The sequence below is a fragment of the Chionomys nivalis genome, chromosome 12, assembly GCF_950005125.1.
Source record: "Chionomys nivalis chromosome 12, mChiNiv1.1, whole genome shotgun sequence".
In the NCBI taxonomy this organism is placed as follows: domain Eukaryota; kingdom Metazoa; phylum Chordata; class Mammalia; order Rodentia; family Cricetidae; genus Chionomys; species Chionomys nivalis.
Genome location: NC_080097.1, coordinates 24476125 through 24496924, shown reverse-complemented (window position 1 = coordinate 24496924; position 20800 = coordinate 24476125). Strand labels below are relative to the sequence as shown.

The following is a 20800-nucleotide window of genomic DNA, read 5'->3' as shown; positions in this document are numbered from 1 at the left end:
TAACAGGTTTCACATATTCATCTAACTTTGCTTAGCTGGGTACCCTGGAAATGGATTTGAAATACAGAAGAGAATTTTGAAGAGGAAGGCAGGCCTGAGAAGAGAGGGCATTTTGTTTTTAAGCAGCCAAAGCGTAAAGAATAGGAATCAAGATTCAGAGAGGGTAGGAAAAGTGGACCTTAAATTGACTGTCTCCTGCTATTTTGCTTCATTATCCCCATAAACAAAGATTTACCTCTCTGCTCCTTTCCATGGAGAAATACATTACGTAGTGTTTGTGAATTTTCCCAACGTTTAAAACCTCCTAAAAGCAGTGAAGACTCCTCCTTATGGAAGCTGTGATTTTCCTATAATAATTCACAGTCGAGCCAGAGAACTAAAAATAAAGATGACATGGGAAGTTGCTGCTCCGTGTGAATCACAAGCTCCATTGTAAAACTGAGTCGTCATGTTCAAGTTTCAGCAAGACACATCCAGGTTCAGAAGCTCACGGCTCTGATTGCATTCCTCCCGCCTGGGCTGCCTGAGATACAGAGTCTGTGGTATGGTTATCAATAACTGCTAGGAACTCTGCCCATAATCGAGCAGATAGCTGTAAGGTAGCCTCGTGTTGAGAAAGTAAATGTGGTAAGAACCATTACAGGCTGAGGTTTATTGAGACAGCCATGATTACTTTGCAGACTGAGTACTTCTGTGCCCAGCTAAGGCTGCAAGAAGCAGCTATAGAAGTTATCAGGTTTATTTAAACTAAGCATATATCTAGCCCCCTTCGTTTTATTACTTTTCGTCATGGAGTGGAATATAACTTGGGGGCTTATGATCGAAGAGCTTCCTGTTCCAGCATTTAAGGGATCCCTTCCATTTCTCAAGGTCACCGAGAGCCTCCAAGAGGCAGTAGTTGTGATTAATAGGGTTTGCGGTGTTTATGCCTACAGGTGTTGGTGAGGCAGCATTTGTGTTTTCAATGAAGTGGCTGAAGACGAAGAGACTTGAGTTTGTTAATAAGACATGTAAAGCTGGATGTTCCCTGGAAAACTTGGTCCATTGTATCTCGAGCCCCTTGACCTTTGCTCCATGTTGAAGCCGAGGACTTTGCCCTCTGAGTCGCTGTCATGAGGCGACTGAACACTCTCTGGTTGGGGAATTAAATAGAGCATTCAGCAGTACAGGAGACAGCATAGAGAGCAGATCTTTTCTCTTTGTGCAGTTGTATTGGTGCGTCCTGAGAAAAAGGCTCACTCTGTAAAGCAAAGATCGCTCCTGCTGTGGCGCCTTTCACCTAAGTATGTATATCACTTGCCACTGAAAAGAAATCGTACAATGGAGCCATCCGCAAGCAACAAGGACAGTGAGTTAGCAAATGTCTGTTTATTGATTCCTTTGGGTCACGGTGTCTTTCTTTTCTGAAGAATTCATTAAGCATAGATATACAAGAAAACATATTTCATAAATATAAAGCTATGTTCTATATTTTGTAATTCTGGCACGATCTTGGGATAATTAGGTATGTGAACTACCAAGTCACCAACAAAATAAGTTCCATCCATGGAAGAAAAACAGTTGTATTTTTAATGGGGTTATATTCTCATTTTTTTTTCTTTTCTCTATGGCATCCTGTCTTTATTGCTGTCATTCTAACATTAATGAGTCAATGATGACATTTTTCTTGACTACACTTTTAAAATGTCAGGTTCCTTGAATTGTGATTTGCATACAGTAAGATTCACCCTTTTAGGAATGGAATTTTGAGCACTGACAAACACACAGTCATAGATCCTGACGAAGTTGTCAGTGTTATTCTAAATTAAGTTTCTTCCTTTCTGAAATGTCATCTTGGCTCTAGACTTCACTCATGACCACCTCTACCAGTGTACATACATTTAAAGGGGAAAAAGCACTTTAACTGATGTGATTGTGGAACATTGTTTTTCTTATCAAGATGGGTAGTAGAGGTTGGTGTATTTGTCTGGGTTGGTTTCTGTGCTGTTGATTTTCTTTTTTACAACAGAGGGCTATCTTTCTAAAGAACACAGAAACAATTTCTTTGAGAAGCACTTGAGTTTCGCTATGTCTGGGTTATAGTGACAGGTCAAGGGACTAACTTTAGTGACAATTAACTAATCTACTTGCTTAAGTCTCATTGACCAATCTCCTACTTAACTTTATCCAATGTGTTTACAACAGCTCATCTCAGAACTGAACTTTTTTGCCATATTTCTAGAGAATTGAGAATCATTCCAAACAAATGATAGAATAGTCCTCATCCCAAAGTCTCCCCATTGCCTTTTCCTTAAGGGTTTCTTTGTATTCTAACTCAAAGCAATCATTGATATTATTGTTTTTATGCCCTTAATTTTAGAGAATCGACATAGAAATGCACCATGCAGTAAGGCCTTTTTCTGTGTGTGTGTCTGTGACACTGACATAGTATTACCTCTTGTCCTATCCCAAGTTATTTCAATCCATAGATTTTCATCTGGATTTCCACATGCATAAATACTAGTTTTACAAAAGTCTTCATCATATTTCACATTTTAGATTCATTATGAACCAGGAATAAATATTCATGGATACACATGCACACACACGCACACATAGTTACACATGCAAGCACACACACACTCACATGTGCACATACAAATGACTTTACTTCCTCCTTCCCACTGTGAGCTGAAAATTTCCAATATCTCAACTAGGAAATTTATTATATAATGTGATTTTTAAGTGGATAAAAAAAATAGCCTCCAATTAAAACCAATGATATAGCTCCTGTAAAATTTGAAAGGGAAATAATAGACATTTAAAAATGCTCAAAATTAAACAGCAAAATCATATTTTCTGAATTTTTGTTCTAGACACTAATTTTCCAAGGATGCTATGAACTAAATACACAATAGTTCAAAGTTGAGAAATGTAGACAGAAAGAGCATTTAAAACAGCATAGATTTCTGGTAAAACATAAAGAAAAACTATTCACCAAAAGAATATTAAGAATTGAATTTGCAAAACTATAAATTCTTTCTATCAAGTATGTTTAGGTAAATATAAAACTATTTCTGTATGTTAATAGACTATGATATACAACATACTTTAGTTGTATTTTGTGTGCATTATTTTCTCTCTGTTTTAGTTATTTATTGATTGAGTATTGGTGCACTCAGAATTTCACAGTCACTTTCTAGATCATGTGGCAATCATCAGGCATTTTTATTTTTTTCCATTTGAAAATAGATCTTCAGTTGAAAATATGGAGTGAAAATAATTGGAGCAGGCAAAGATTGGGGAACATTACCAGTGAAAAACTCATTGCTGCAGTGATTTCTTATGTAACGCTAAAAACATTTTTAATGTTTATTTTGTGGAATTTCCTTTAATTTTTTCTATTGTTAAGATTCCAGTTTTAAGTCTTAAACATGTGAGATAGTGATACTATGTGCTGGGAATTGAACCCAGTGCCACAGAGTGACTTGGATAGTGCCTGGACATTGAGCCACAGAGTCATGCATCCAACTCCCGAGAAAAGAAATGTTTGACCTCATTCAGACTAGACAAATGATCCGTAAAACACAAGTCAGCAAATTCTGACCCAAGCTTGGAATTTAGCCTAATAGAATAGAGAAACTGATGAAGTAGAACAATACTGTATCATACTGAAAGTCAAGAAGCCAATGTCTTGCCTGGACCCTCTGTCCTCTTTGTCAAAATCCTTAGATTACTGGCTCAGCACACTGCCTTTCTTTGTTTAAACCCTTTCTAACCATTTATTTGCTGAGTGATGGTTTCTTCCTTTTCAGCTGTAAACAGGAACCATAGGAGCTTTTCTCCCATGGGGCTGTTGGTTCACTTAATATAATCAAAGTGCTTTTGAAGAGTGCCCAGTACATGATAAGTGGTAAGTAAGTGTGAGTTATTTGTTTTTACCAGTGGCTCTCAAACCTTAGAAATTGATCCATAATGCCATACTGAGAGACACTGCAAATACATCTGAATACAAAAACAAATACTCCTAAGATAAAAATTAAGTAAAATGGCACTTAGCCACACTACATGCAATAAATTCATTATATTTAACTTGAATCTTGAATTCTGTTTTCTTATTTTAATTTCATTCTAATTAATTGTTTTATTCTATTTGTTGCACTTTTATATTAAACAAGAGCAAGACCCCCTTCTTAATCAGTTTCTGATCTTCAGATTGTTATGTGCCCTCTCATCACCATTAAAATTCCATTTTCAGCTTCTCTAACATGTCACCTATGTTCTTCCATGTGTATCCGAAGTCTTTTCAAACTCAGATTCAAACATTTGTTAAATATGGTTGTCCTTGTGTTTTAAGAGCAAAATTTGTCTCTTGTGTATATTCTTACTTAGATAACAAATTATTTCCTAGGTTCCTTCTAATTCCACAGTGTAACAATGGAATGACTATAAGAGAAATCTGATTAATTTATTCTAAGAACCAGTCTATTTTTTATAAATACAATACAAACATACATTAGGTCATAAGTTCAGTGTATTTCTGAGCAAAAATAAAAAAAAAAAGTCAATGTTATTTTTTGAATAATTAGAGTGATTCTGTGTAAATTTATCTTCTTTTGAATTTTGGTATTTTGGTTGTTTGTTTAGATTGGGTTTCTCTATGTACAGCCCTGGCTGTCCTAAAACTCTTCTAGAAAATCAGCCTGGCCTTGAACTTGGAGATTCACCTAGATCAACCTGCCTCTGCCTCCAGAGTGCTGGGATTAAAGACATGTGCCACTACCATCCAGTGTAAACTCATTTTCTCAGCTTTTAGTTTAACACACACAGATTAAAAAAAAATTCAAAATTGAATTTGTTACTCATGTGATCTGCATCATATAGATTTTAAAGATTTATTTTACTTTTAATTTGTATGTGTAATTGTCTGTGTATTGAGGAATATGTTTATCTATAAATGCAGGTGGCCTGAGAGGCAAAAGGAGGGTGTCAAATTCTCTAGAGTTTGAGTTACAGGCAGTTGTTACCTGCCTGACATGGAACTGGAACTCAGGTCCACTGCAAGAGGATAAATCCCTTAGTCATTTCTTGAGCATCTAATTATTCAATTTATTAGCATAATATGTATAATGTGAAAGTAAGTAGAGAAGTCTTCTCCTGTAGCTAGACTTTTAAAGCAGTGACTATTAACCGTATGAAACTCACTTTCCTACTTCACCCATCCTCTTTCCCCTCCCACTGCTCCCATCCCACTCCCTAAAACCCCACTTCCAACCCTCCAGTTCCACTCCAGTCCTATGACACACCCACATGTCAGAAAACAATATGCAGACTTTCATGCCTGAATCAAAGGTAAGAACTAATTACAGTGCTACCCGCATTGTACCAACCTAGATTCTTTGATGCTTAAACTATATAGGCCAGGTCACCTTCTCTGTGACTATAGTCTTATTCTGGGACTACAGAATAGGATACGTATATTTTATAAGCATAGCAATACCATTTCAAACAAAATTTAGCTCCTGGTTCAAGTATCTTTCACTATCAGGTTTTCAAGAGTTGACATGAAAATTTACAAATCTTATAATGTTTATGTGATTATATTTGTTTTACAAGGTGTTAGTGATATCATTAAAGCATTTTGATGGAAATTTCAAAATTATTCATACTGTAAAGCTGCTAAATACAAGGTATATATATGAAAAAAACTTGTTTAATTAGATTAGGAATATGCACTTCTAACTATAATTTCTTTTAGCTTTTAGTCAGATTCTACATCATATAAATAGTGGTCAACGAGAGAACCTCATGCTTCATATGAGTAGAAAATTATGTCATTCATTATTCATCCAATGTATCTACACTCCTTTAAATATGTTACTACTAACTTTTCCTCATTTCTATAAAGTCCACATATACATATTGATGGTTTTTATTCTTCTCTGAGGTATTACGCAAAACGTCATTTATGCCTGGGTACTCTCCAGGTGTTCAAATACAAACATTGCTGGCAAGCTTTCCAGTCCCTGCAAATGGACATGCACATAAGAGTTTTGAGACTGCGACACATCTGAGTTCACTCCAGAAGCATATGCTTGGGCTGGATTAGTCACCACAGCGTGCAACTTCATTTGCTGCATATGTATTCGGGAAGCAGCTAGATCTACATTGTGTTCTCAAAGAGTGGTAATATTTATTTTCATTTTATGAGTGGTTTCTATGCTCACCCAAAAGATGTAGATTTAGATCTTTTTTTTTTTTTTTTTTTTTTTTTTACTTTTAAGCTTTCGCTCTTGATTGTTTTATAACTTCTTCAGCAGCCTTCATGTAAAAGTACTGCGGTTGTCACCTGCTTGCAAGGCCTTTCCCTGTCTCTTTGTATACGCCACACTCCCCAAGAGCGGCTGCATCAGGGCTGTCATTCTGACTGGTAAAGATGTCTTCTGTTGATAAGTCCCTGCCTGTGGCACACAGAGTGACTTCAAACAACTAATTAGCAGGAACTAGGCCACCTCAAGGTTTGGTGCTGTCCATCAAGGCTGCGACCACTGTTGACACCATCAGCAGATCTGTCAAATGTGGCTCTTCCTGAGAATGCAACCAAGCCCACTCACTCCGTGGTGAAGCAGAAACTGCCAGAACGTGTTGAATAGGAAGCAAGAAAGGGTGGCCATTCTATACAGACTTAAATAACTGGAAAAATTCTAAACTTGTGGAAAATCTGAATGCTCATTTATTCACATGTGTTTGCAGATTATAAGGGAGTTTTCTGAAACAATTCAAGAATCTCTATTGAATAAATTCATAAAGCTATAAAATACTTCATAAACTCTCATTTATCACTGAAATACCTACTGTTGTGTACTCCAAGAACACACTATTTTTGCATATACCATCTATCCATTTAGAGAAATAGACAAATATGAAACTGTATAGCAAATACATAGTGAATTCAAAGTTATTCAACAGTAATTTTTTCAAAAAATTCAAATCTGTTTGCAGAAATGTATGTTTACATATGAATACTTATATTCCCAATTACATGTTTAAACATTGTTAGGACAAGTTTACTAAATTCACATTGGAAATCATTAAATTGTCATTCTCTACAACTAAAAGTGTATGTTTATACAAATAATATATATTTAATTATACATGCATTTATATTACATTAACTAAGAATGTGAGATCTGATTGTGTAGTTCTGTATTTTGAACCAGACTGTGGCTTTGTAATAGGAGTTGGGAAACTGAACGAAAGAACAAGTGTATTTTCTAAAACAACAACAAAAACAAAAATTTCATACAAGCTCTTTACTTAAGTAAACTCACTTTTCTGTTATAGGAAACTGCACTACTTCAAAATATTTACTGGAGTCTTCTGACAATATATTCCCTATCTAGTGTGTTATATTTCTGTGTTGGTTTTATCATGCATCTTAAGCTTCTAAATATTCAATGCTGCTTGCAAAGTAACACACGCATAATTGTCTATTACCTTATGCTGTAGCATCTAATATATATATAAAAGTATCTATGATGATTGAATGCTGTATAATTATAATTTATTTTATCCAGTATCATTTCCAAAATAATCATAAGTGAAGATGGAAGAGAGGAACAAAAAGAACAAAAAAGAATATTTTATGAATCATCATTAGTTAAAATCACAATTGCAGGAAAGAAAAGAAAGGAGATAAAGGATAATTTGTTCTGCTTGCCCTGAAGAAATAATTCAACATCATCTCTGTGGATAAGAAGTATAAGAAGGAAAATCTATACCTGATATACACACACATACACACACAAACACATATCAACACCAAGTAAAAGGCTGTTATATTGAGCCCTATATATATAGTATATGTATATTTTCATAAAACAATCACTGTGTCCAAACAAAGCAAGAAAATACATGTGAGTAATGTTCCGGAGTTCCGGAGTTTTCCTTTCCTTTTTTAACATTTGAAAGCAGCGGATAACTAGCATTTTCTTTTATTGCAGTTGCTGTCTTCCAGAATTCAGAGCTGTCCTGCAAGCACTGAATTCTGTTCTGTACCTTTGGTTGGTGACCTGGGGCAAAAGGTGCATCCATGGATTGCTTTAAATAATGGAAGACTATATTTATTTTGTACATTACTTCTAAAAAGCTTTTAATCTAAACTATAGAACATATAGCTTTAGTAGTAGTTTAATGTATTTTACTTTTTCTTCCCACATGCTCCTCTTACTCACTCGATGACACATTCTTTTTCTCTATTAAATGATTCTATCATAATATTTTATAAATTTGATAACTTCTCAAAACTGTTGATAAGTCTTCCTGATTCGTGAATTCACCAAACCCTATCCTAAAATTTATATAAAAGGTCAAAAATATTTCTCCTATCAAAATGTTTTCTCCATTTGCTGTGCAGACTTGCTGCAGTTGCCCACTCTGGGATATCTTCATCAAGCATCTGCACCTATGAATTTCACACTTGCAATAATTGCCACATTTCCAAGGTCTGCCAGCTCAATCTCACACTTATTCACAAGCCCTTCCACAAGTCTCCTGAACTTTTAAAGCCAAAATTTCCATCTGACGTTGAAATGTGAATTTTATTCCTACAAGGAAAATCTTATCTGAAAATTTCAGATACTGAATATTAAAGCATTTTATGAGGTTTCTTAAGGTCAAGCATCAAAACGGTGACAGGGAACAGCTATTCATATGGAAATGAATGCATGTATGTGTGTGCTGGGTGGTGTTTTGTGGGTGTATGAACACCTTAACTATGAGCCCTTTCCCTACCAATCTCATAGCTCTATTCATCTGTATCTTATGCTGCTGTATCGCTCAAGGGAGTGATGTACGAGAGAAGGGAAATGGCAGCTAAATTTATAGATCAAAGTTGTTTAGTCAGGTGATAGGCATAAATGGTATAAAATAATGCATGCCTTTCCATTTCTGTTCCCCTATTTTAACCACTACCATGTTTTGTCTATTCGGTGACAGAAGGTATGGTAGAAAGGGAAAAAATACTTTAACATGACAGTTTCAATTTTGTACCTTATTTGAACTCTAATTTAAGAAAGAATTTCAAGTATGAAGTATTTTCTTTGACATTTGCTTGGAAAACCACTTTTGTGCACTTTTTAAGGTGGAATCATTACATTACATCAGAAAGCCTTGGACAGAAGCAATTTTTATGCTATCAATTTCTTGTACTCTGACCCGGGTTAGGCTAACCCATCTCTGTTGTCCTGAGGTTATGACTACGTAATCAGTTATCTGTAGGAATTTGTAACATTTTTGCGCCATGACAGTAAAACAGTCTATGAATGTTTTGTTTTGATTGCTTCTACTTAATCATTGCCTTAACAGAGTTAACTTTCTTTGGTTTTGAGCATACATATGGCCATGATTGTGTTTTACTCAATTGGACTAGCCAACATCATTGTCACAGTTTCCCCATCTCTAAACGGAAAGTAATCATCACACCTAGAGAATGGAGTTGCAGTCAGCATAAAAAAATCAATATTTTAACAAAAATAAAAAATCCTTTTTCTAATGTACATGAAAGATTTCTACTCAAAAATTGCAAATAAGCATTTATCAGAGTTTAATTGACTGCATTTTTAAGCCAGCAGTGCATGCAATTAGAACATGTTTTATATTCAGTGATAGATTAGAAGAATTAATGTAATGAATACAAAATACTTAGAGCAGTGTCTGGGACCAAAATATCTCAATAGCAGATATTAGCATTTCTCTATAAGTAAGCAATAATTATCTCTAGATAAGAAGCAATAGGCTAAGGATGATAATTTTATGATGTTTAAATCCTACTAGTCTTACCAGTCTTGCTTTAACTTCATATCAAATGTGGTGATATAAAGGTAATAACTTAATTCAGATAAATTGACATTAATTACTCAGAATATGACATTAGGAAGGTAGACTTATAGAGGTAAATATCTAGCTATAAAAATAGAATATACTTAGTTTATCAATGCAAATAAAAACATGAACTCATAAAAATTAATAATTGAAATGTACATATATTTACTAGATTTTATGTATACTTCATATAAGATTGCAGTCTAGAAGATTATGTTGTAGGTTATAATCAACTTTATTTATTTGCTCATCTTAATAAGTGATAAACATTTGATAAATTACTTTTCAGAAACTGATTATTAAAACTAACCACCTTATTAATTGATACATGAGTAATGAGTATTTATAATAAACATCTATCCTTCAGCAATCTTACTTGAGCTCTCAGTATAGAATACACTTTTCTCCTTGCTACAGGTTTTAAGAAATATCAGACCTCAAACGTTTGTTGGTAACAAAATGTGCATTTAACAAATTAGATGTACTATATTTTTATTTATCTTTATTAATTCTTTGAGAATTCTGTACAATGTATTTTGATCACAGTCATGCCTCGCCTTAAACTAAGACCATGTACATACACCCTTTAACATACACAAATCCACGTGTTTTAATTTTTAAGTCCACGGAGTCTAATTTGTGTTACCCAAATAAAGGAATCTACGCTTATGATGGACATATAGAAATGATGAAAGAATTATTTAGAAATAGATAGAAACAGCATATGATGCACCGAATAATCTATGAAAGCATAAGTTGCTTATTTCTTCTAAATTTTGTAACACAGAACCTATTTAATGAACCTAAAACTGACTATGTTAAGAATTATTCACATTGTTATAACTTATAAAAAATAATAGTCAAATGAATATCTGTGGGGCAAAATTTTCTTAAAATTATTTACATCTATGTTTCCTAATATAGCAAAGTAAAATTCCTTTACCAGTGTTATGTTTATAGAACTAATAATACAAATCAGCATCATAACTATATATATTGTTCCTTATTTGAGTAATAGATCAATATAGCTCTTGTGCAGTGTGAGTCTCTAAAATATATGAGTGTAAAATTATTTTTATCTCATAAAATCTCTGAAGAAATGAGAATATTTTAAGACAACAATTTCTATAAACTACAGCCATCAAAATTATTATGAGATTTATTAGTTTATCAAAAAAACACAGACATTAAATATTTTAAAATACAATTATCAAACATTTGAAATACACTTGGATTTTATTTACTTTTATACTGTTTTGAATATGCCAGTTTTTTACTTATTTAAATCTTTATGAATGAAAAATTTCCTCACCATAATGAATACTATGCTTTTATTGTTAGTAAATATGTAGGTATCGTATTTTCCTGGTTCTGAAAAAACATAGTGATTATGGAACTCAAAGAGATAATCAGAAGTGATTGCCCTTGAAAGTGTCAAGTGAATTAACCTGAGAGAAATTCACATATATATGCAATACTGAAAATATGTATTTTTATTGAAATAGATGGAAAATATGTAAAGAGAGAATTGCACACTAATATAACCTAAAAATTTTCCTTTAGTATTTTGTAACCTCAAGTAATCTTTTCCAAAAACCTTAATTTTTGCTATCAATTTTTGTTGATATCAAGCCTTTCAAAATGATATAGTCCTTTACATGGTAATGACAGAACTGTTGCAAAAACAACACTAAATGAAACAAAAATGTCTTTAATACCTGTTAATATTGTTTCATAATTTGAGGAATTGGATAAAAAATTTATTTATGACAAATTGGACAACAAATAGAATATAAACATATTATTCATGAATTCCTTGGCTTCAGAAAGTAAGTGATAAAAAAACATGTTTCAAATTATATATAACAAATAAAACATAATATCTTTCAATGTGGATTTTTTATCTATTACATAATAATGTGAGAACACAAAACAGTATTGAAATGTATATACTAATTTAATTATTTATGTGATTATAATAATCAAAGAAATAAGACCCTGTACTTGGGAGGGACCTGAGATGATAAGGGAATACCTGGGGTAAAGATACGCAGAAGTTATATAATTATATTTTAGTTAAATTATTAAAATAGTAAGAAAATACTATAAATAATGTGTGTTTTTTATGAACACACTCACACAAACATACACACACACACAGAGACAAACACATTTCTAACTACAGCCAACACAATAGTACAGGCATAATGAGCTAGAGCACTTCACATTGCATAATAAGAAAGTAAACAGAATTTTCACATTTTACTGAGAATAAAATTATCATTTAAATATTTTAAAATATTATGTTTAATCATACAGGTTAATTAATCAAATTTGAAGAAATACGACTTTAAAGGTGTATTTAATACATTTAATAATAAAAGTTAATACATTTTTTATAACATAACTAGTGTATATAAACCAAGAATGTCTTTTATATCTTTATGTGAAAATTATAACTTTTGATGCATTATTATGCATATACCTTATCTCAATTAATAAAAATTAATCAACCAAAATCATGTAACTTCGAAAGAAGGTAAGTCATTATGTTTTCCAAAAATAGCTAAAGCAAAGATTTTCTGTTATGAACATGTTAAATTTACCACGACACTATTTTCAGAGAGAATATGATTCATGGACATATTTTTCTAATACTGTTTACTTTCAGTGATATTAAGGCACTAGTATAAAAATCTGGCCATAAAAAGAAAACAGACATACAAAAACATCTGTAATAGTCAACACTGTATATTTAAAACTCAGCTAAAATGAAAATATCTCAGTACTAAACTCGCTCTATGGACATATTCATACCTCGGAATGACTTTCTTCATTCTCTCGAATGTGGAAATCAGTAGAGCTTGGGCATTGCTGTTGTGTGACAGGGATAGTGTCACTTTTGTTGTGTGAGTTACACTGAAAGAGATTACCAAATAATTGTGACAAACTCCTTGTAAAGTGTCCATTGAGAGACAAGGCTGTTGGCTGTGAGGCTAAGGATATAATGAACTTTGAACTAACCAGGGTCTACATTCACAGTTAGCATGCATTGGTACCTACCATGGCAAAGCAGTAAAGTGTGCCAAAATATTTTGTACAGAAACCGGAAGGCGTAATTTTACAAATATTAGTTGACTTTTCCTATTCAAGAAAAACTATTTTTAATCAAATCACTTATACAATACTCTTAGAATTTGAAAAGTTTATAGAATGTCAGTCTATAACTGTATTAATATGGCTGCTTCACATATTTCTCTCAGGAGCTCTTCATTAAAAACAAAATATTATTTATTTCATGTTCTTTCCTTTGTTCTTCTCTAGCCTTGTCTTAGGACAGTGATGCTTGTAAATATTTCAGTTTTCGCAGTTTACCCATTTGTTAAGCATAGCATTTTAATTATTAATATTTTTAATTTAATAAATGATAGAATTGCATTACCACAGAAGAGTCATCACACAGTCATTTCCCATTGTGTATATCCATTTCACTCTCAGATAAAAATTTTGTTTTCTTTAAAAAAAATATTTTTGTGATGGGTTTTGCCATTTTAGATAATAATCATCTCATTTATTCTAGTTTTTATGTGACAGCTAAGAAAACATTTTAATATAATTCCTCACAAGCCTTTAGTACAGAAAAGCATATGTCATGATATATATATATATATATACACACACACATATATATATACACACACACATACAGACACACAATATACACATACACATATACACACACACATATATATATACACACATATACATACATAATTGGTTTGATTTCAGCTTTGTTTATACCTCAACTACTATGATAACTCTACATGGGTAATTAAAGCAAATAGTGATTGGCATTTTTGAGAACCCAGCTAACTTTTATGAGTAGTACCTAAAATGTCAGCTGGCCAATATCAATTCATTGAAGGCACTTAAAATCATCTGAAAATCTTTATCCTTAACTGATCCTTAACTGGGATGTTTTCTTTGATATTTCTTTCCAGTAGCTTCCTGTGTTTACTAAAACAATAAAAATAAAACATCTCTTTAAACACTTATTTTCAACTGTGATGATCCTACACATTTTAATTAGCTTCTGTACTTAGTCTTTCTGCATGTCTATTCTTGCTGATAAATCTCCTTTAACAGCTCATGTATTATGTAGCCCGCCCCCATGCAAAAAACATTTCCTAAATCCCTATGCCTCATTAGTTGTTCTTACCTTGGCAATATATTAGATTCGTCTGGAGAACTTTTAAAAACCACTAAGAACAGAGATCTGCTTCATACCAATTAATTAAAAACTTGTGTAATTATTGATAAATGCTTTGCTGATTTTAAATTGCAGACAGAGTTCGGAGTTCCTGAGGAGATGAACTTTTATGACACTATGCTGAACTATGTCTTTCACCCGTTTTGCTCTGTCTGTCCACTTTGTGTGGAGGAAGTCAGTTACTATGTGCATATATATATGCACACTATCTCAAGACTTAGAGGTCTATAAAGGTATGGCATGTAATAACTGATAAACTCATTCTGGCACTTAAACAGTATAAAGTAGCCATTAACCATTGTGACTTGTAAAGATACCTAACAAAGTCTGCATAAATTGCTGTGGAAAAAGATGAGAAATTTTCCACTTTGGATTTCTATTGATATGTTAAAACCCAAAGCAATATGAATGGGAATGGATTTATTTGACTTGTAGGTTACACAGTCCATCACTGAGGGAAGCCAGAACAGAAGCTCAGGTCAGGAACTTAATGGCAGTAACTGATACAGAAACCACAGAGTAATGCTGCTTATCTCGTGCTTCTAAAAGCTTTCTCAGCCTGTTTTCTTATATCATCTAATAGATGGTCTTTCCATGGTTGACTCTGCCTACTGTTGGCTGAGCCTTCCCACATCAATCCTTAGTCAAGAAAATGTCCAACAGGCTTGTTCAAAGTCCAATCTGGTGGAGTAAATTTCTCAATTGAAGGTCCCACTTCCCACATTAGTGTGGGAAGTCCTTCTGTCTATGTATTGCTTTTATTGATTATTGAATAAAGAAGCTGTTTCAGCCAGTGACTTAGCAGAATAGATATAGGCGGAGAAAATTCAACTGCATGCTGGGAGAAACTTTAAGGTGGAGCCATTGAGAGGCCATGGAGTCGCCAGAGGAGAAAAATGCAAGTCGCCAGGTAGAACTTTGTCAGTAGGCCACGGACCTCGTGGTAAAATATAAAATAATAGAAATGGGTTAATTTACTATGTAAGAGCTTGGTAGGAATATGCTAGAGTCATTGGCCAAGCAATGTTTTACATAATACAGTCTCTGTGTCTGCTTCAGGTCCCAGCGGTTGGGAACAGACAAGCGACCTTCTACAATACCACATGATTCTAATTTGTGTCAAGTTGATGAATACTAAGCAGCACAGGATTAAATCTATTTGGTTTGGCTCCATGGGCAGAGATCTGAGAGATGAGCGGTGGAGACGGCCTTGGTTGGTTTGCATTCAAAATATAAAAACCTACAGTAAACTCTTTGAAGAGAAGCATTTTGTCAATTCATGAGAAGTTGTTGAAGTTCAAATACAAAGAATGTGAAAATTAATTCAAAGATGAACAAAAGTGTGTTGAACTCAACTGTAGAATCAATAGTGACAAGTTACAGAACTGAATTCAGTATAAGAAATGATTACCTAGGGTAGGCTGTTTACAAAGAACTGAATGAACCATTGGGAATGTACTTTTAGACCTTACTTTATACCCTAAAGAAATACAGACCATAAACAAAAGGAGTTCTGTTGCAACATACCAATTACATTCAGATGAATTCTCCTGTTCCAGTAAGACTTGACCCATAAGCTTCTCTGGTATCTCATTATGGAAAAGTCTCCTTTTGTAAAAGAGTGAAAACATCAAAGGAAAATTTCAACCCACAGTTAATTCCTCACTTTTTTGAAATTTCCATTGACAAAGAAGAAATTTTCTTGGGAAATAATATGTTTAGGAATGAGAGCTATGAATAAAATATATTAAACTATAAATAGCATTAAAAGATAAAATACTATAAATAGCCAAATGACAGAAAAGACAAACAAAGTCTTTGGGAGGAAATAATTTAATCAATATGTATTTAATTTTACCTGGAAATTTGTAAGATAAAACATTTTTTAAAAAACTTTTGAGGTTTCGTCTACCAAAATATTCTATTTTATAAAATTTAGTATGGATTATTATATTAAAAACTATGGCTAATGTTCATTTGTTAGATCAGATTTATTCTTATAAGGCACATATGGAAATCAAACTTGAGATATTGTAATCTCAATAACAGCAATTTTATTAAATGTAAATCCCTGTAATGTAACTACATTTGTTTTGTACTTTAAATTCTTCAATATTTTTCACTACCTGTGATTGATAGCCTGTATTTTAATATGTGAATTAAACTTGCTTTCCCCAAACACCCATTGTGCTTCCTGAGAAAATGGCTATTCGCGACGTATAGAAAAGCCTACTCAAACTTGCTACACAAACAGCTACTTTAGCTCTTTTAATTTTGAAACAAGTCCTAAGAAAGCACTTCATAGTCATGATATCAAGAGAAAGAAAATCAATAGTTGAAAAGCAACAAAAGGTTCATGAAAAGTCACACAATCATAAATAAAAACCAGGCACTTTGTTTGCTAAAAGGGAGTTCTTTACTTTTCCTACTTCACTCTATGGTAGCAGGTGTGCATTCTGTTATTTTGTCCCTCCTCCAACCTTCTTACAAAATCAAGATTGTTTGATGAAAATCAATGGCACGCTTGCAAATCCCTTATAATCATCACAGAGGCACTAGCTTTGCAATTTTGCGCTATATTTTTCTTTAAATAACAAGTTTATTTGTTAAAACCTCCCACTGAATATTCCATTTGTATCCATTTTAACAAACCAGTGATTGCTCTCATAAAAAAACATATTTCGTTCTTGAAAGTTATGATATAAAATTTCTACAAGTTAATAAAAAAGTTACATTCATATATATATATATATATATACACAAAAAAAAATAAAAATCAACATTAAATTTTATCTATAGTTGGTGCCACCAGCTCCTCTTCATCTATACATAGCACAATACACATGTACCAGACTTACTAACTCAATTTCACTAAACTACTCTACCACCATCAGCAGAAATTTTTGCATTGGTAATTCAGGGGTCAACTTTCAATCCTCACTAATGCCTCCCTAATGCCCTCGAAGACACCACAGCAAATGATATCATCACTCTTCTATTTTGCACTTTCATAAACCATTTGTTTTGGTTTCAAATTGTAACACGTCAGAAGGAATGGGGTCCTGATACTTCTTCAGAGAGTGTTTTCTTAGTGCACTATTCATAGTAGCCAAGTGCTGACATCATCCATAGTGTGTGTCTTCACAAGTAATGTCATATGTGCAGTAAAATCAGTCTTATTGAGCTTGGAGTTACTCTCTCTCTCTCTCTCTCTCTCTCTCTCTCCCTCCCTCTCTCTCTCTCTCTCTCTCTCTCTCTCTCTCTCTCTCTCTACCACACTATTTTAATATGCTCCTTCATTTTTGTGTTTCTAACACAAAACACTTTTCTCCCACCAAAAATCTTATTCCATTTCTAATTCATAGCTTTATATTCACTAATTTTTCCTTTTTTTTCACTTGTTTTTCAAGACAGTGTTTCTCTGTATAACCTTGTCTGTTCTAGAACTCTCTGTAGAATATACATATATATGTATATGTATGTGTGTGTATCCATGTATATAACCTTGTATATATGGATACACATGTGATCATAAACTCATAAGTATAAATTACTAAGTCTGTAGAATGTTGCTTTTATTTATGTTTGCAGAGCTGACAATGAACTTTTGGAATAACTAATTGTTGTATTTTTCCTTTGGTAAAACTATTTCTTCCACTCTCAGAAATTTTTGATTGCGTGTAGTTTCTCTGTAGGGTTTTGGCCTTGTGATCTTTTCCGCATCCATTTTGGTATATCTACGGGTAGCATCCGTGTTTAGCTCATGTTTGGAGAGTCATGTTGCTGTTGCTTCTGATGTTACTAGGAGATGCGTTTTCTCAGAAAACTCCTAAATCCTCTGGCACCTAAAATCTTTCTTCCCCATCTTCCACAATGTTCCTTGGGCTTTAGATGTAGGAGTATTTTGTAGCTATATCCATTGGGACTGGGAACCACAATTCTGCACTTTGATTGGTTGTGTTTTTTGTAATGGGATTCATCTACTTGAAAGAAAAATTCTGTAACTGTCTCCCTTTTGATAAGTATTATTTTGAAGCCAGACAAAGAATATATTGCTGCTTCACCTTAAAGCTCTTTTTCATTTTTTTAAAATGTAGTTTTCCTTCATTTTAATTCAAAAAAGATAAGTTTCCCTTGCTGATCTCCAGGGCAGTTCTTGAGCATCATTATATTTATGGAAATATAAATATATGTATATAAAACTTTTGAAAGAATAAATGAAAAGCATTGTAAAATTTTCATAATAATTTATAATGCATAATGTGTTTTCCTTCTAACTCTCTAGTCACCTGACTACAGCCCTTTCTCTCGGTCCCTACTAACTGAACTCCCTGGAAAGTCATAATTGCTAAGACTTAGAATCTACAAGACACAAGTTAGAACAAAAGTAAGAAGCAAGGCCTTTGAAAATTGAAATTACTCAAATCAGGAATAATAAGCATAAAGTAGATCCTGGCCTTTCCATTCTCTGGACCCTGATCAACTTCCTGCAGGAAGTGGTTTCATTAGTCATCTGTTAACCAAATACACAAATCTGAATTTATTAGGTGAATATATAGACAGATTAATATTGTCTGATGTGGGAGCCTACTCCGTGTGCTGTCATTACCATTAAAAAGTAAAGAAACTGCCTTGGCCTCTTGATAAGGCAGAAGTTAGGTAGGCAGGGAAGACAACTAAATGCTAGGAGTAAGAAGGTCAGAGTCAGAGGAGAAACCATGGAGTTGCCAGAATCAGAAATGCCAAATCTTTGCCGGTAAGCCACTACCACATGGCGATACACAGATTACTAGAAATGCGTTAGATTAAGATGTAAGAGTTAGCTAATAAGATGCTAGAGTTAATGGGCCAAGAAGTGATTTAATGAATAGTTTCTGTGGTTATTTTGGTTGTGGGCAGTCTGGACCAACAAACGGTGTCTCTCTTCTCCGACACCTGTCCAACTTCAAAGAACTGCCACATTTTTCCCTATAGTGTTCTTTGCATTATTCATACTCTCTGCTATTTTAGTCTTTAACTCTTTTATCAATAACACTCTTCTTCTGTCTTTGCAAATTATATCCACTATTTCATCCATTCTTCCAATTTTCATTCTGGATTCTTCTTTTTTTAAGTTTAGGACATTCTTTTCTACCCCATCCTATTTCTTCAAAGGAAACTCTTCATTTTGCCCATCTGAAGTACTTTATTTCTTCTTCTTCTTTTTTGTAAGAAATTTTTAACTCAGGTTTGCAAAGACTCCGCAAATAGAGGTGGTCATTACTGTCCTATTAACATTTAGAAGCTTACGTTAACATGCTTTGCTTTTCAGAAAACAATAAGAATACAAGGGCTCTCGGTGTTTGGAAATGAATATAGTTTTACTAAATAAAGACTAAACAGTTTTCCCTCATACAGTTGTAAATGCCTTCATTAGAAATTATCTCCAGTTTTTATAAGTTAATAGAGATGAAACCAGAAGTACTTTTAGGTCATTACTTGTCATAGAAGGGTCCAAAATCACCTGCCTGAGTACCACAAATCATAACTGCTTCCGTGAAGTCATGACATATCTCTCTAAAAGACTAATAGACCTCATGGTACAGCTTTATACAATTCTTTTGACACAATTGCTATAAATGTAAATTGAAATAGAATTTCCTCAGAAAATACATTTATGTTCAAACACTAATGTTCTACGCTTTACACTTTATTCATTTGTTCCTCTTAAGCCTCGCATTATTACCTTCCCTTGCAGAATGCACTGAGTGGTCTCGAATGACAAAAGGGTTACATCTTCTTTTGCTACAATAGAGTTCTGTTAATGACATTTGATTGTTATATTGCAACTTCATTATGCATTTTAAGCAAACGGCTGTAAACAATGCACACTCCCTAGGCACTTAAAAAATAATTCTGGCCAAACATATTCCAGAGAAGGAATAGCATACATTTTCCATTCCCAAATCAACCCTTATCATACTTAAGGTGAATGTTTTCAGATTCCTTAAGCACATTTTATGATTTGTTATAAAATCCTTGAGATTTGTCTGTATATTCATTGTTAAATTGTCATTGTACTCTGAATACATCTAAAACTGGAATTTCCCAACACAGGAATCATAGATAGGATTAAAAGTTTTTAAATAGTTCCACCGTATTAGAAAAGCCCAACATGAAAGGTGATCACTTAGAATTTAAGATTGCAAATTATCTGTTATGTGTCTGAAATGAATAGAAAGATTTCAGGGGGAAAAAGTTAATTGATGGTCTGTGTACTTTCCCTAGTCTATTTTATTTCCATTGTAGTTAACTAATGTAGAAGAAAGAAGTTATGGCAAAAATTTCCAAACAAATCTGAAATGATATTAAAAAACGTGAGGCTAAAATTAGCATATTAGAACACAGCACTAGTTTGTGAATGTACTGTGAAGTAGCATCTTTTTTTTTTTTTTTTTTTTCTTGAAATATTTTTTTTTATTTTTTATTCTTTTTTAATTAAAAATTTCCACCTGCTCCCCGTTTCCCATTTCCCTCCCCTCCTCCCAAATATTGCCCCCTCCCCCCACTCCCCTCCCCCTATCCCCACTCCTCTTCTCCTCCCCCCACACCATTCCCCCTCCCTCTCGATACTGAAGAGCAGTCCAAATTCTCTGCCCTGCGGGAAGACGAAGGTCTTCTATCTACGTC

At 33.5% G+C, this 20800-nt stretch overlaps 1 protein-coding gene across 6 annotated transcripts in view; it reads right to left on the bottom strand.

The window, feature by feature from the left end:
• Pcdh9 (protocadherin 9) overlaps positions 1 to 20800 on the bottom strand; it is an 814591-nt gene that overhangs the window by 503564 nt on the left and 290227 nt on the right. For 4 of the 6 annotated variants that reach the window (XM_057785812.1, XM_057785817.1, XM_057785813.1 and 1 more), the window contains exon 3: positions 12679 to 12780. The exons of the other annotated variants lie outside the window; for them this stretch is intronic. In XM_057785812.1, the coding sequence (XP_057641795.1) occupies positions 12679 to 12780 (102 nt within the window). The remainder of the gene's footprint in view (positions 1 to 12678; positions 12781 to 20800) is intronic. 6 annotated transcript variants of the gene reach the window in all.